Source organism: Eurosta solidaginis, chromosome 3 (genome assembly GCF_040869045.1).
Source record: "Eurosta solidaginis isolate ZX-2024a chromosome 3, ASM4086904v1, whole genome shotgun sequence".
In the NCBI taxonomy this organism is placed as follows: domain Eukaryota; kingdom Metazoa; phylum Arthropoda; class Insecta; order Diptera; family Tephritidae; genus Eurosta; species Eurosta solidaginis.
Window position 1 is genome coordinate 168,277,081 of NC_090321.1, and position 17,023 is coordinate 168,294,103.

The window sequence follows — 17,023 nt, forward strand, 5'->3', positions numbered from 1 at the left end:
GCTTGGCAAACCTTTCGTTATCTGCCTTATCAGATGCACATGGAGCCGGCCTAAAACGTGTAGGATGACCAATTAATGCTCCCATTAACACACCACATTCTATCCCCCCGGATATTTATCGCGAAAAAATATTATTATTTTCGGTTTACCATACATATTTCATACTCTTTTAATGACCTAGGGTTTGAAGACCGGGCAGATTCCTGTAGGAACGACAATGGCGACTTGGTAAGTGACGTACAGAGTGTTGGGGAAGACGAACCCGATACCCCGATCGCCGATGATGAAAAACACTCCCCGGCATCCAATATCACGGCTAAAAAATTACAAGGTGCCAAATAATGGCGGGATACCCGCCGGGCTGTTCAAACATGGAGGCGAAGAGTTGGTATAAGATAAAGAAGCAAAAAGAAGGTGGATAGTGCAGTAAATTTGGACAAGATGAAGTACTTGCTGTCATCGTGGCCTTTGTAGCTCACTGTTGACGGATATAAATTCGAGACTGTGAAGGATTTCGTTCATTTGGGAAGCAGCATTAAAAGCAAAACAATGTTGGCCTAAAAATCAAACGGAGAATAATAGTCCTATGCGTGATGTCGACGGCGAGTATCGCAAGAGGTATAATGATGAGCTATATGATCTTTACGCAAACATGACGATAGTGCAGCGATTGCAAATCCAAAGGCTTCGCTAGGTGGGGCATGTTATGCGGATGAACGAATACGCTCGGCAGTTTGTAAACAGAGCAAAGAGAAGACCTTCACTGAGTTGGGAGAGATAGTTGGAGGAAGATTTGACCTCGCTTGGTCCCCAATTGGCGACTGTTATCGCAAAACTGGGTTAGCTGGCCTCACTGACTCAACGTACTTAATTTTTATATAAAACTTTAAGAACATACAGCACGTTGAATTTTGGCAGGATTTACAGATCGCGGCCGATTTGCTTATATTTTACTCCTTCTATTCTCATTCCGTACGAAAAAAGTACAAAAACTGTGAGTAGAATGTGAAGAAACATGTCTTAAGACACGAAAAATGAATTCACGTAATTTCATCCAATCGTCACTTGTAAACAATCAGCTTTTCATACGTATATAATAAAAACTTCAACCAAAAGATATTAGGTAGTAATACCATTTAGTTTTCAACTCGACCCAAATAAACTTTTGAGATAAAAAATGTAGTAGGAGGTAAGAGCGGAGCAAAATACTCCGAGTGGAATAAAGTCTGAACACTAGGTCAGCAATGAAACATGTTATCAAAAGCGTGACGTCACGACGAGAAAATTTATTTCACAGCCAACTATGATTTTGTGCTCTCTCATTTTTTAATGCGGGATCTGTTTATTGGTTCATGAGACACCCTGGCCCAAATTAATTTTGGATACTGTACCAGTTAAACTCCTTCTTGTCCAGAATCAACCCCGACATACGTAATGTATGTTCTGCATGCGTTGTTTCTCCACATAACACCAACCATCTTTTTAATTGTAATGTGGAACCCACGCCTCTAACACCAACCTCCCTATGGTCCGCCCCTGTTGAGACTGTCAGTTTTCTTGGACTCCCGTTAGAGGACTTTGATGGCAATTTGTGTCGTGCCCATTGAATGAGGCGAAGCACTGTTAACACAACAACAACATGTATCTGGTTCATCCCTATTGAAACAGCAAAATGGTTGACAAGGCAACCCCAGTTTGTTAGGGGGCTCAGAAAATACTTTGCGCTACCCAAATGATTCAAGGGGTTGTGTAGCGCATCTCTTTCAAGGGGATTCTAGCGCAATTTATAGCTTTTCCAACCCAATTGTCAACCCCGGGCCCGCGATTTAGAGGTACTAAGACATTTTTTTAAAATTCAGGAGGCTTTAGTTGTTCCATGTGCAAATTTTAAGCCGAATTTCAAAAGCAACGAATATTGATAACGATTTTTTGCCTGGGCCTGAGGAGACAATAAAAACATCAAACAAAAATGTGTGTTTACATGAATCCGAAATCGTAAAGTTTTCGTGGTGACACTGATGAAGGTTCATCTTCAAAAAGCCTTCCAGCAATACCACCAACTCTGTATCAAAGTCCAGATTATTTAAAGGACTTCGACATCGGTACCGTGAATAATGAGTTTTTCGATCTGAAGAAGTCAACGAAATAATTGGTCGAGGTCATCAAAAGTGTCCTGTTATATTTCCACGTGATCGTCATGACGAGACATTTCCTACCTCGTTGTTAAACAAAATCTTTCCAAATGGAGACAAAGTGGAGCGTGACTGGTTAGTGTGGAGTGCCAGTGGCAATGCTTTTTTTTTTGCCTACCATGTCGTCTGTTAAGCACCAATACTTTAAATCGACCTAAAATTTGTTCTGCGGATATTCGAAATTCCAGGTATGGAAGAAGTTATACGATAAACTGCCATCACACGAAGATACTCAAGATCACATTAAGTGTTATATTCCATGGCGATCTTTACAAAATCTAATTCAAAAGGAGGCTACAATTGATACACTTATCAATGACCAGCTAATCACTGAAACTCAAAAGTGGAAAGAAATCTATATATATAAAAATGAATTGCTGTTCGTTAGTCTCGCTAAAACTCGAGAACGGCTGAACGGATTTATCTTATCTTGGTCTTGAATTATTCGTGGAGGTCTAGGGAAGGTTTAAAAGGTGAGAAAAATTCGAATACTTGCCGAGAAAATACTCAAAACAGCATATTTCCTCGAGATATAGGCCAAAACGTGGACCCGGGTACCCCTAGAGTGTGTTTATAGAATATGGATATCATATGAAAGCTGTTGATGAGTGCTTTAGTAGAGGGTAATTTTCATACCCCTGGGTAACTAGGGTCTCGAGATATAGGCCAAAACGTGGACCCGGGTACCCCTAGGGTGTGTTTATAGAATATGGATATCAAATAAAAGCTGTTGATGGGTGCTTTAGTAGAGGGTAATTTTCATACCCCTGGGTGACTAGGGTCTCGAGATATAGGCCAAAACGTGGACCCGGGTACCAATAGGGTGTGTTTATAGAATATGGATATCAAATAAAAGCTGTTGGTGAGTGCTTTAGTAGAGGGTAATTTTCATACCCCTGGGTGACTAGGGTCCCGAGATATAGGCCAAAACGTGGACCCGGGTACCCCTAGAATATGCATATCAAATGAAAGCTCTTGATGAGTGCTTTAGTAGAGGGTAATTTTCATACGCCTGGGTGACTCGGGTCTCGAGATATAGGCCAAAACGTGGACCTGGGTACCCCTAGAATGTGTATGTGGCGCCTATACTTGTTGTCAATACACTGTACTTTTTTATTATTTCTTTTGAACAAATATGCTAAGAGTTTTTTGTAAAAATATTGAAAAGATTTTTTTGTTGATTAAAAAAGTTTAGTTGTTCAGAAAATATTGTTTTGTGTAATAAATTAATTTCTTAAATATATTATTTAAGTGAATCCTTTTCTAAGGCACTTAATTGGTGACCCCGACAGAGCTTTGTTAATATTATTCAAGCATGTTCAACTCTCCGCATCTAGCGCCAGTAACCAGAAGTTTCACGAGCCGTGGTTTTTACGAATCCGAACAGCCACAACTTGATCAGCATGAAATGGAACAAGAGGAACATTTTGCTGATGCATCCAACATCATGGTCAACCCATCAAGTGCAGCAGCCGCCGTGTTAATTAAATCACAGCCACCAAAACTACAAGGATATGCAGTAACTAATATCCAATCATGGTTTATTCGACTAGAAGCATACTTTCAGATTCATGGATTGCAGCAGGATGAAGATAAGTTTAACGCCACCATCGTCAATTTAGATGAGCGCCTTTTCGATCAAGCTTATGATGTTATCGACAATCCACCAATCAGCAACAAGTTCGGAGTCCTTAAACAAACTCTCATTGATAAATTTTCAGCGTCATCTTTAACTCGTCTAGAGCAATTGTCCTCCGGTATACAATTAGGTGACAACAAACCAAGTCATATGTTGACACAGCTTCAAAGGACTAATGTTACGCGTGATCAACAAATTATAAAAGACTTTTGGCTGCAACGTTTACCAACTGCAGCACGTGCAGTAATTGTTGGTGTAAGTAAAACCCAACCGTCCATGTCAGTTGAAAACCTTGCTAAAATTGCTGATGAGATAATTGACACTATGCGTAACAGCAATGTTGAAGCTGTAGGCACGCAACAACATGTCGAAGCTGTTCATCACAGTAGTAATCGCCATAACCACGATCGATTTTCACAAATTGAGCAGTCCATTGATCGTTTGGAAAGTAAACTTAATCAGTTACTCAGAAGCGATGCTCAAACTTCATAATTATCATCGCCTGTTAACATAAAAACTGCCGATGTGTGCTGGTATCACACAAAATTTGGTGAAAAAGCAAATCAGTGCAAGAAACCCTGTTCTTATCAAAAAAACTAGTTTCGTCGACGACGTCATTTAATAGCGTCGTCGATGATCAAATTGCAACAAGCTCTGGACTTTCTAACAACTTGTTTTTTTCGAAACGTCTTTTTATCACAGATCGCTCCACCAAACGCAAGTTTTTAATCGATACTGGCGCAGATGTTTCATTGATTTCTTCCTCGGGTATTGGAAATTTGACAAGAACTTCTCCCGTACTTTTCGCAGCAAACAACAGCCCATTCCAACTTTTGGCACCATTCGAATGCCGATTGATTTTGGACTTAAACGAAAATTCGAATGGACATTTGTAATAGCATCCACGGATTACAATATAATTGGGGCTGATTTTTTAAATAATTTCGGGTTAGTTGTTGATATTAAAAACTCGTCTATCGTCGATTCACTCACTAAATTTCAAACGAAAGGTATCAACATGTTAAGCAAAAATTACAGTTCAATCAAGACGTGTGATTCATCCTCACCCTATAGTCAGCTCTTAGCTGAATTTTCTGACATAACGCAGTTAAACAAAATTTCATCGTCCTCATCTACGGCAACCGAGCATGTAATTGAAACACATGGTCCACCTGTCACGGCAAAACCTCGTCGACTCACTGACGAGAAATTGAAAGCTGCAAAGGAAGAATTTTTTTTCCTTATGCAGCTTGGCATATGTAGACCATCGAAAAGTCCGTATGCCTCACCACTTCATATGGTTCGTAAACCTAACGGATCTTGGCGGCCTTGCGGGGACTATAGAGCACTCAACGCACAAACGATGCCAGATAAATATCCCTTGCCACACATGCAAGACATTAGTAATATTATGTACGGAAAGTGTATTTTTAGTAAAATCGATTTAAATCGTGCTTATAATCAAATTCCGATTAGAACGCAGGATATTCCGAAGACGGCTATAATAACACCTTTTGGCCTTTTCGAGTTTACTCGTATGACATTTGGCCTTTGTAACGCAGCACAGACATTCCAGCGTTTCATGCATGAAGTTTTAGCAGGTTTAGAATTCACATTTTGCTATCTGGATGACATTTGTGTAGCGTCGTCATCATCAGCTGAACATTTACAACATTTGCGTAAAGTTTTTGAAAGGTTGCGTCTCTTTAGCCTCACCATTAATCCCTCAAAATGTGAATTTGGAAAGTCTGAAATACTTTTCTTAGGACATGTGATTTCCAGTACAGGCATAACACCAAATCCAGCAAAAATTGAAGCCATCGTGAATTATTCGATACCCACGAAAGTTTTTGAACTTAAAAGTTTTCTGAACATGATAAATTTTTATAGGAGATTCATTCCGCATGCAATTGTACATCAACAACCCCTTATCAAGTTAATTCCAGGTAACAAGAAAAAAGACAAAAGCCTAATTGCATGGACGCCAGAAACAAAACATCACTTCGAGCAATGTAAGCAGAGTCTTGCCAACTTTACTCTTTTGAATCACCCTCAACCCAAAGCAGAAATTGTGTTATGCTGCGATGCTAGTGATACGGCCGTTGGTGCGGCTTTACATCAAATTGTCAAAAATCAACCACAGCCACTTGGTTTCTTTTCGAAAAAACTGTCCGCTGCTCAACAAAAATATAGCACATATGATCGTGAGTTATTGGCAATATATTTAGCTGTAAAACATTTTAGGTATGCTTTAGAAGGACGCGATTTCGTCATTTGGACAGATCACAAACCGTTAACATTTGCTTTCTTGAAAAAACAAGACTCATCAACACCTCGTCAAATTCGTCACTTAGATTTCATAGGCCAATTCTCAACATGCATTAAACATGTTCCGGGAAAAGATAACATTACAGCTGATACATTATCCCGAGTAAATGCTTTGCAATCGATGAGTACAGTTATAGATTTTGATGCTATAGCAAAAGAACAGCGCAAATGCGCGGAACTAAAAGCTTTTCTTGACTCTAAAACAACCTCTCTTCAGCTCAAACCTTTAAACTTTCCGCAGTTGTCCAATCCTCTCGTTTGCGACCTTTCGACATCTTATGTACGGCCGTTCATACCACGTCCTTGCAGAGACAATTTAATTGCAAAAATACACAACTTAGCACACACCGGTATCAAAGCTACTTCTAAAACCATTCGTGAACGTTTCGTGTGGCCGCATATGCAAAAAGATATTGCAATTTTCGTTAAGAACTGCATCAATTGCCAACGCGCAAAAATACAAACACACACATCGACACCTTTACATCGGTACGTACTTCCATCTCAGCGCTTTGAGCACATTAATATTGATTTAATTGGTCCTTTACCCCCATCAAATGGATATCGTTATTGTCTTACTGTTATTGATCGATTCTCAAGATGGCCTGAAGCTTTTCCAATTACTGATATCAGCGCGGAAACTGTAGCAAGCAAACTCGTAAGTGATTGGTTTTCAAGGTTTGGAGTACCACTTCGCATTACTTCCGATCAAGGAAGGCAGTTTACATCCACACTTTTTACTGAGTTATCAAAACTTCTTGGAATCAACCATATTAATACAACAGCTTATCATCCGCAAGCGAATGGTTTAATAGAACGATGGCATCGTACATTAAAGGCATCTTTAATGTGTTTCAACACCAACAATTGGTCTCAACATCTACCTCTCATTCTTCTGGGTCTTCGGTCTACGTATAGACCAGATATTGGAGCCAGCCCTGCTGAAATGGTTTTTGGTGCTTCACTAAGGCTGCCGGGCGAAATATTTACCGACAGTAAATTCATTCCACAGAACGAGTTCGTAAAAAACTTAACAGATATAATGCGATCCATGCGTCCATCGGATACGGCACATCATACAGTTAAAAAGCCTTTTGTCAATTCAAATTTAATGAATTCCACGCATGTTTTTGTTCGAAATGATGCGATTTCCCCTGCACTTACTCCACCATATGATGGTCCGCATAAGGTCAAAAAACGTTATTCGAAATTTTACACAATTATTATCAAAGGAAAGCCAGTCAATGTTTCACTAGATCGTCTAAAGCCAGCATTTTTATCAACTACTTTCGATCAATAGTCCCACGAATCTATTCATAAATTCAACTAGCTTTAAATTTACTTGCGCTAGTCTGGCGGGGAAGTAGTGTGGCGCCTATACTTGTTGTCAATACACTGTACTTTTTTATTATTTCTTTTGAACAAATATGCTAAGAGTTTTTTGTAAAAATATTGAAAAGATTTTTTTGTTGATTAAAAAAAGTTTAGTTGTTCAGAAAATATTGTTTTGTGTAATAAATTAATTTCTTAAATATATTATTTAAGTGAATCCTTTTCTAAGGCACTTAATGTATATAGAATATGGCTATCAGATGAAAGCTGTTGACGAGTGCTTTAGTAGGGGGTAATTTTCATACCCCTGGGTGACTAGGGTCTCGAGCTATAGGCCAAAAAGTGGACCCGGGTACCCCTAGAATCTGTTTATAGAATATTGATATCAGATTAAAGCTGTTGATGAGTGCTTTAGTAGAGGGTAATTCTCATACCCCTGGGTAACTAGGGTCTCGAGATATAGGCCAAAACGTGGACCCCGTTACCCCTAGAATGTGTTTATAGAATGTGGATATCAAATGAAAGCTGTTGATGAGTGCTTTATTAGAGGGTAATTTTCATATCCCTGGGTGACTAGGGTCTCGAGATATAGGCCAAAAAGTGGACCCGGGTACCCCTAGAATCTGTTTATAGAATATTGATATCAGATTAAAGCTGTTGATGAGTGCTTTAGTAGAGGGTAATTTTCATACCCTTGGGTGGCTAGGGTCTCGAGCTATATGCCAAAAAGTGGACCCGGGTACACCTAGAATGTGTTTATAGAATATTGATATCGAATGAAAGCTGTTGATGAGAGCTTTAGTAGAGGGTAATTTTCAAACCCCTGGGTGACTAGGGTCTCGAGATATAGGCGAAAACGAGGACCCGGGTACCCCTAAAATGTGTTTATAAAATGTGGATATCAAATGTAAGCTGTTGATGAGTGCTTTATTAGAGGGTAATTTTCATACCCCTGGGTGACTATGGTCTCGGGATATAGGCCAAAATGTGGTCAGACGGAAAAAGCTTATTAAAATGTATGCAGATTGGCCAAATTTAGGGCAGGACAACGTCTGCCAGGTCTTCTAGTTTATATATATAAAAAGAAGAGTACATTTTGATTGTCACTCCATAACTCGAGAACGGATAGAAAGATTGCCATGAAATTTTTAGAAAAGATACAGGAAGGAGAGATGATGGTTAGTTCGCTTCCCAAGGCAGTCGGCTCTATGTACCGGAGCGACTCGGGATTTTTCCCGACCAAGGACTGTCATTTCAGTGTAACCCCATTTAATTTGTTACGTCCCTCCCACAAATTGTCATCCTCCCAACAGCTCCTTGCAGCCGGACTGCTCCATATTCTCTTGCTCCGGGAAGGTATCGAATCCAATCCGGGTCCGTCTCCTGACCCCGGTCCTGAGAAATGGTTTTGCTGCATCTGCCGGAAAAGAATCTTTTTAGGACGGTCATACTCTGTTCAGTGTATCTCGTGTAAGGGATGGTTGCATCGGACAGGTTGTTCTGGGCTTGATCCCAAAACCCGACGTCCACGTAACTTTTATAAATCTTTTGTGGCTCCTTGCTGTTCACGTCCAAGGGCGTCCTGTAGTCTACGCCTTAGCGCCCCCCCCCCCCCCACTACCTTCCAGGAGCCCAGCTGCTCAGCAAGCCACAACTAATACCCGCTGCTGCTCGCGCCCCGGGGCGCCAACAACTCAAACAGCTGCCACGCCCAGTCCCAGAGCCACAACAGCAATTGCGTCCTGGCCTTCCTCAACCCAGGCGTAGTCAACCGTCACTTACTCCCAGAGTGGCGACGTCTCCCCCTATGCACTTCAGTATTCTGCAGTTAAACTGTAATGGAATAGCTGGGAAGATCACGGAGATAGTCGATTTCATGAAGCGGCACAACATCCGCATTGCTGCGATTCAAGAGACTAAACTCACAGCAAGATCTGCACTGGAAACATGTTCTGGGTATAATGTTTATCATACACCACTCTGTGCAATATCATATATTTGATCCTGGCATCGACCGCAGGGACAATGTCTTACAACGTCAAGGTCTATCTGTCCGGTCAGGCTATGCAAACCTAGAAATCATCAACATCTACATCCCTCCTGCTACCTGTTGCCCCAGTGGATACCGCCCTAATATTAGCGCCTTACTTACGGGCAAAAATTGCATTATCTTAGGCAACTTTAATCACGATCTATAGCATTCAAACTTGCGGGCGGACAATAGGGGTGAGATGTTGGCGGATCAAATAAAAGAAACGACGTTCTGCACAACAAACGGAGACGCCCCCACACGTATGGTAGGAAGCTGTCACAGTTCGCCAGATATCTCAATCGTGAGCGCAGAACTCGTAAACTGCGTCAACTGGCAGCCGATGGTAACATTGGCATCCGACCACCTGCCTATACTTATTTCGTTCGAGCGTACCGCCGACTTCATCGTTACAGAAAAACGCACTTTCATAAACTTTAAAAAAAGGAAAGTGGGAGGAATACAAATCTTTTACAGACAACCTCTTTGCTGCCCTCCCTATCCCGACTTGTGCCCGCCAAGGGGAGCGTGGTTTCCGCAAGGTCATTGCGGAAGGTCAAAGCACGTGAGGGAAACTATAAGAAAGCCAAGTATTTTGCTTTTATCGTTGAGGCTATGCCCGATGCTAGTCACTTTGACTACGTTCATTTTGCTGGTCAGAAAATCGCTGATATAATTTGCCATACTTGATTGAATATTGTCGTGCACAAGGGTACGATAACGGCGCCAATATGAAAGGAGCTTACAACGGAGCACTACGTCACATTCTCGACAAAAACTCGAATGCTGATTACTCGCCTTGTGCAACCCACAGTCCCAATTTATGTGGTGTTGATGCTGCAGAATGTTGTACGGCTGCAATTACTTTTTTCGGAGGTGTACAAAAATGTTTTACTATTTTCCGCAGCACTCCACAACGATGGGACATCCTCAAAAAAAAAAAACTACCGAGCTCTCTTCATATTCTTTCAGCCAAAAGCCAAATTTGACTGCGCAAGCATACGGCAATGTTACCGGCATTCTCAAGTACATCAACAAGTTCGAATATATCTTGCTGTCCTCAATTTGGTTCAAAATACTGACTACCATTAATGAAAGAAACGTGGTCCTCCAAGCTAGAGACGCCACCATAGATGTTGAGGTCCGACATGTAGATGCCTTATTAGCTGATTTGAGGTGGATCAGGAGCCAATGGGAAACAATTTTACACGAATGCAAGACAGTTGCTATTCAATTGAACACCTCGCCTAAGTTTCGGACATTCGAAAGAGAAAACCCAAAAGACGTTCTGAAGACAATTTAAATGAGATGATAACGGATGATTCAGAGTCTGATTTTAAAAACAATACATTCCTGGTGATCGTTGATTCGGTAATCACTGTCATTACTGAAGGATTTGCAGCTATGAGAAATTTGAGCAAGACGTTTTCCTTTTTGTGACAATTTGAAGACATGGATGAAACTACGGTTCGGGCGAGCCCAGCAAAATTTGTCGAAAAATACAAGTCGGACATTTCTGAAAGCTTAGAATGCGAAATAATTCACTTGAAACACATTTACGAAGCAAATTTTGATAAAGGTCTGCCACCATTAGGATTGCTAAATTCCATCTATGTTCAAAATCTGTTTACAATTTTCCCCAACATATGTGTTGCTTTACGTATCTTTTGCACTATACCTGTTGTTCTGGTTGTTGTAGCAGTGCTTCGCCCCACCTAACAGCCGCGACCGATCACAAATTGTCATCAATACCCTCTAATGGGAGTCCAAGGAAACTTGCTGTTTCAACAGGGGTGGGCCATAATTAAGGGGGTGTTAGAGGCGTTGGTTCCACATTACAATTAAAGAGATGGTTGGTGTCATGTGGGGACACATTGCAAGCGGGGCATACATTTTGTATGTCGGGGTTGATTCTGGATAGGTAAGAGTTTAATCTGTTACAGTATCCAGAACGAAGTTGAGCAAGAATGACACGCGTTTCCCTGGGGAGTATGCGTTCCTCCTCCACAAGTTTTGGGTACTTTTCTTTGAGTACTGGATTCACCGGGCAATTCCTGTCATAAAGGCCGACGCCTGTTTGTGGAGTTCACCAAAGACCTGCTTTTGTTTTTTTTTGCTTGATACGGCTGGGTTCTCAGGTGCCGTATTTCCTCAAAATGCTTACGGAGATTACTCCTTAAGCCCCTAGGCGGTGTTGGCTCATCAACCAGATGTCTGTTTGGATGCCCAGGTTTCTGGGTATTCAACAGGAACTGTTTGGTTAGCATCTCATTCTCTCCCTGATGGGGAGTATTCTCGCCTCATTATGTAGATGGTGTTCTGGAGACATAAGAAGGCAGCCGGTGGCGATTCTGAGAGCAGTATTTTGGCAGGCCTGTAGCTTCTTCCAGTGGGTAATTTTTAGGCTTGGCGACCATATGGGTGGCGCGTAGCACGTAAACGGCTGGCCAATTGCTTTGTATGTAGTAATGAGCGTTTCTTTATCTTTTCCCCAGGTACTGCCAGCAAGGGATTTGAGGATTTTATTACGGCTCTGGATTTTATGCCTGTCACTGTAGCTAGTGCAGAACGTTCCTTCAGCGTCCTTTCAAGAATCAAAAACTTTCATAGATCGGGTTCATCTCAAGAGCAAGTTTCAGGACTTACCACGCTTTGCGTCGAGTTCGTTTTGGCAAGACTGTTACATTTGGATATTATTATAAAAAATTTTGCAGCGAAAAAAGCAAGAAAAGCCAGTCTTTAATATCCGAACTTTCCATATTGAATAATTGAAATTTATAATCATCATTAAATTTATCAGAAATGTATTAAAATGTTACTAAATAACTCGAAAAGATTACTTGAAACAATATGTAGCTGTTAAAAGAGAATTTAATTCTACGTTACAATAAAATAGTAAATATTCTGTGTTAATTTTATTGTCAGCTCTTAGTCCAAAAATCATTTAGTTGATGTGGCAAACATTTTTTTTGATGTAATCCATCAATAACACCGCGTTACACACATTCTGTCCTATGAACCAAATATACTTTTTCGGAAGGGGGAGAAAAAGTAAAAATATACGTGTATCGGCGATTTTCATGCACACGTCAAAATCTTTTTTATGTGTAAAGTATAAAGCTCGTGTTGTTGTTGTTGTTGTAGCGATAAGGTTGCTCCCCAAAGGCTTTAGGGAGTCTTATCGATGTGATGGTCCTTTGCCGGATAAAGATCCGGTACGCTCCGGTACCACAGCACCATTAATGTGCTAGCCCGACCATCTCGGGAACGATTTATGTGGCCACATTAAACCTTCAGGCCATTCCCCCCTCCCCACCCCAAGTTCCATGAGGATAGGTGAGGTTGACAATTAGGTTTGGAGAAGCTATATATTGCGCTGGCAACCTGAAGGGTTGCGCTACACACCCCTTGAATCTGGTATTTTAGTCGCCTCTTACGACAGGCATACCTACCGCGGGTATATTCTTACTCCCTTACCCGCTGGGGGTTATAAAGCTCGTAGTGTCCGTCTGTCCGCCTGTGTGAGACTTTGGATCGATTTTTAACCTTTTTTCCGTGATCCAATCGAGCTGAATTTTTGCAGGCAGACTCGTAGAAATGTCTGTATCACGCCATATTTAAAAAATAGATGTTTATCAATTCTCAGATGTTCCTAAATTTTTTTCCGAAAAAGTATATTTGATTCATAGGACATAACTAAAGCTCGTTTATGTAACGCAGGGTAATGATTCATGAATGGGATTCAAGGGGTTGTGTAGCGCAACATATAGCTTCTCCAACCCAATTGTCAACCTCACCTTCGAGCGGCGAATCCCGTTTCACTAACAGACGAGGCTCTGGCGACCCCAAGCTCCTCATGGAACTTGGCGGTGGGGAGGGAGGGATGGCCTGAAGGTTCAATGTGGCCATATAAATCGTTCCCGGGATGGTCGGGCCAGCACCTTAATGGTGCTGTGTTACCGCAGCGTATCGGATCTGTATCCGACAAAGGACCATCACATCGATAACACTTCCCAAAGCCTTCGGGGAGTAACCTAATCGCTACAACAACAACAACATACGTCATTAATTCAAGTTAATGAAATGTATTGGTGGATTTTTTATAGGCGGCCCGTAAATTATCTAGTCCCGGGCCCGGATTTTCTCTCTACGGCCCTGGATATACATCCATCTTAGTACATGTGGGCCGCAGCCTCATGATTTGCCCGCTAGACGTTTGCATACCATGAATGACTTCGTGGACCTAGTAGTCATGGAGTCGAATTGTATTACTTAGTACCTTTCATTTATCTATATCTATAAGTTTAATTTTAAAATAAGTACATGTTCCTGATGCAAGTTTTTATTTTACGAGATATACAGATTGTGGTAAAAGTCTAGAACAGCAGTATACTGCTAATACGCCTACAAAAATATCGGAATCCATAAATATTAGTAGTTGTAGACGTCCACACCAAAGTGAAACATTTACATCATAAGTAGTTTCGAGAAAATTGACAAGGAACGTTGGTTTGCCTTAAAAATTCTTATGAAGAGCGGCCGAAGGCTTCAAATGCGTTATATGTTCTGTCCGAGATATTTTTCGGCTTTTCGTGAATATGTTTTGATCGATGCGACTTTTACTTTTTTTTGCATTCAGTTTTTGGCACCTTATAAGAAGTACCGCCGTTCTAGGCTTTTTCCAGATTAAGACAAGTGTCATATGGTGATGATGTCCAAAAAATGCAGCATTCAACTATTTGTGGATCTTATATGCATTTCTAACTGAGCTTGAGCGATGTCTTCTAGGGATATTTGTATCTTCTCCAAAATACGTTCACCGTGCTGCACAATGTCTTCTAATTTTTTCGCAGCCTCTTGATTCTCGACTTCTAGTCTTTTCAGACTTTGCAACTGGAGTTCGGTAGAGCTGTCTTCGCTTGGAAGGGATTCTATAAGAGTATCTATGTCTTTAGCACATCGTGAAATAAGTTGAGCAAAGAGCTGAGCATAGTCTTCTTGTGTAGTCCGCAGAGGAGTTTGCGAGCCAGACCGATCGAAATTTAAAAATTTGCTTGGATATGACGTTTGTTGGATAATACCAATGGAATTGCAAAAGTGTTCAGCCTGTTGGTTTACAGTGTCCTGAAGTTGAGACAAACGGTCAGCCATTGTCATTAAAAAACGAATATGTAGAATAACTTAATAGTGCAATAGGGTAGGCAAAATACGGTACTATATCGATATTTTTTCCTACCGATTTCGATACATCATTTTTGATATTGTGGCGAATGTTATAGCTCCGACACATAAGCAGTTTTTCATATAGATGAGTTTAACACAAGCGAATGCATTATGAGTAGATTGCACGTATTTTTATGGACAACGGTAGAATGAGCGACACTGGCGCCATCTCATATTGAAAAGTACCCAACTCCAAAATTTTGTTCCAAGTAAAGCATAATAAGAAGAACTTAACAGTTGCTTTGGCTAACGGTGTTGGCACACTTTGCAAGACAAATTATTTTTCCCACTGGCGGGTAAATTTTCTAACATTTTTCGCAATTAAAAACTGCAATATAACAATCGATTACGACAAAAAACATGTTAGCAAGTATTTTTGTTGTATTGGGAGAATGTTTATAAGAGTGCTTCGCGACATTTTGTATGTGAATGGGCAAGGCGTAATAAACTTCAATTGCCACGTCCGAAGTTCCTTCATATTTACAAACGCAACATCTTGGTTGATTGTGGCGATGTTATTGGAATGCATAAGCTTGTGTTAAACGCATCTCTATAAAATATGTCATTGTGGCACCGCCTTTACCAACTTCGATACACCACTATGCCGCTAGTAATGAAAGCCTCATCACATAAACAGTTTTTCATATATATCTGGGGTATTCCATCCCATTTCGACCAATTTTGAACCCGACCCCTTTAGAATTGGCTGAAAGTTTTTATTCTTTTTCAACTCAAAAAAAGTTATGAATTTAAAAAAAAACACCGTTTTTGTTTTCAAAATGCTATAACTTTTTCAAAAATTGACCTTTTGGGATCTTTTTTTTTTTAATTTATTTTTAAATGTACTTTTCGGAAAAAATTCAAAAAAATTTTTAAAGTTTTTTTTTTGTAATTTTTCAGTTTTTCAAGATTTTTCGTATTTCGCCCTTTTTTTTCTCATAAAAAACTTCAATCAATTCTGCAATCATCCCCACTAATCCCGGAGTGGGCCGAAAATTTTTTTTTTTTTATTTAATTGAAAAAAAACTTTAAACTTTTTTTGTATTTTTTCCGAAAAGTACATTTAAAAACATATTCAAAAAACAAAAATGATCCCAAACGGTCAATTTTTGAAAAAGTTATAGCATTTTGAAAAAAACACCGTACCACAACCCAGAGGAGAGGAGATAGGACACCCCCCTGTGGCGTACCCCTGCACACCTTCCTCTTAATTATGGCCCCTCCCCACTCCGCTGCGACAATTCTGCCGCATATAAGTTTGCTAATAAATTCAACCAGAGCCGCCCCGACTCCTAAACCCACCAGAGCTCTTTCGATTGCCCCGGTGAGACATTGTTAAAAGCCCCCTCGATGTCTAGAAAGGCACCCAGAGCATACTCTTTGTGTTCTAGGGACCCCTCTATTTGCTTTACAATCGCATGGAGAGCTGTTTCCGTCGATCTGCCCTTGCAGTACGCATGCTGTGAAGCCGACAGTAACCCCCGAGGTATCCTTTCCCGTAGGTACAGTTCAATCAACCGCTCAAACGTCTTAAGAAGAAACGACGAGAGATTGATTGGCCTGAAATCCTTAGGTGATACATGAGAGCTTCTGCCGCCTTCGAAATGAAAATAACCCTAACCGTGTGCCAATACTTCGGGATATAGTTAAGCCTGAGGCAGTTAGTATAGATGATGGCCAACCAGCGGCAGGAAATCCCCAAAGACTTTTGAAGTTGCGCAGGAATGATTCCATCCGGGCCCGGAAACTTATAGGGCTTGAACGACCCTACAGCCCAGGTTATTTGACTTTCCCGTATTGGAATGGCAGGCACTTCTGCATGGCCAACGACCGCCGACCATGCAGGCGAAGATCCCTGCGCAACTGGGACATCGGGAAAATGATTGTCCAGTAAAAGCTTTAGGGACTCCTCGCTACTCATCGACCAGTTCCCACCATCATCTCGCAGATACCCCAGAGGAGCGGGATTCCTAGAGAGTATTTTTCTAAGCGTGGCGGATACATTGCAGCCTTCTACGTTTTCGCAGAAGCTTCGCCATGCATCTCGCTTGGATATCCTTATTTCATATTTATAAATCCCCAGACTCACCTTATAGAGCTCCCAGTCCGAGGGTAATTTACTCCTTCTGGCTCTGTTGAAGAGCCGGCGACTGGACGCTCTTAGGTCGTCAAGAAAATCCGAATACCAGGGCGGCTTGCCCTTCCCCCTGTAAATTTTCAATGGGCAGGACAGCTGAAAGGCGCTATTACTTGCCGAGTAAAGTTTTCCACCAGAACGTC

The 17,023-nt window shown here is 41.0% G+C and overlaps 2 protein-coding genes across 2 annotated transcripts in view; one reads left to right on the forward strand and one right to left on the reverse strand.

Moving 5' to 3' along the window:
- Positions 1–12,352, forward strand: part of ari-2 (E3 ubiquitin-protein ligase ari-2) — a 186,410-nt gene extending 174,058 nt beyond the window's left edge. Inside the window, exon 3 of the mRNA XM_067773816.1 lies at positions 12,016–12,352. Within this exon, the coding sequence (XP_067629917.1) occupies positions 12,016–12,078 (63 nt within the window). The 3' untranslated portion in view covers positions 12,079–12,352. The remainder of the gene's footprint in view (positions 1–12,015) is intronic.
- Positions 12,353–13,823: 1,471 nt separating this feature from the next.
- On the reverse strand, positions 13,824–14,728 carry MED21 (mediator complex subunit 21). Its single transcript, XM_067777773.1, has one exon. It carries the CDS (start codon positions 14,675–14,677, stop codon positions 14,252–14,254), a length of 426 nt encoding a protein of 141 aa, XP_067633874.1. The 5' UTR covers positions 14,678–14,728; the 3' UTR covers positions 13,824–14,251.
- Positions 14,729–17,023: the final 2,295 nt, after the last annotated feature.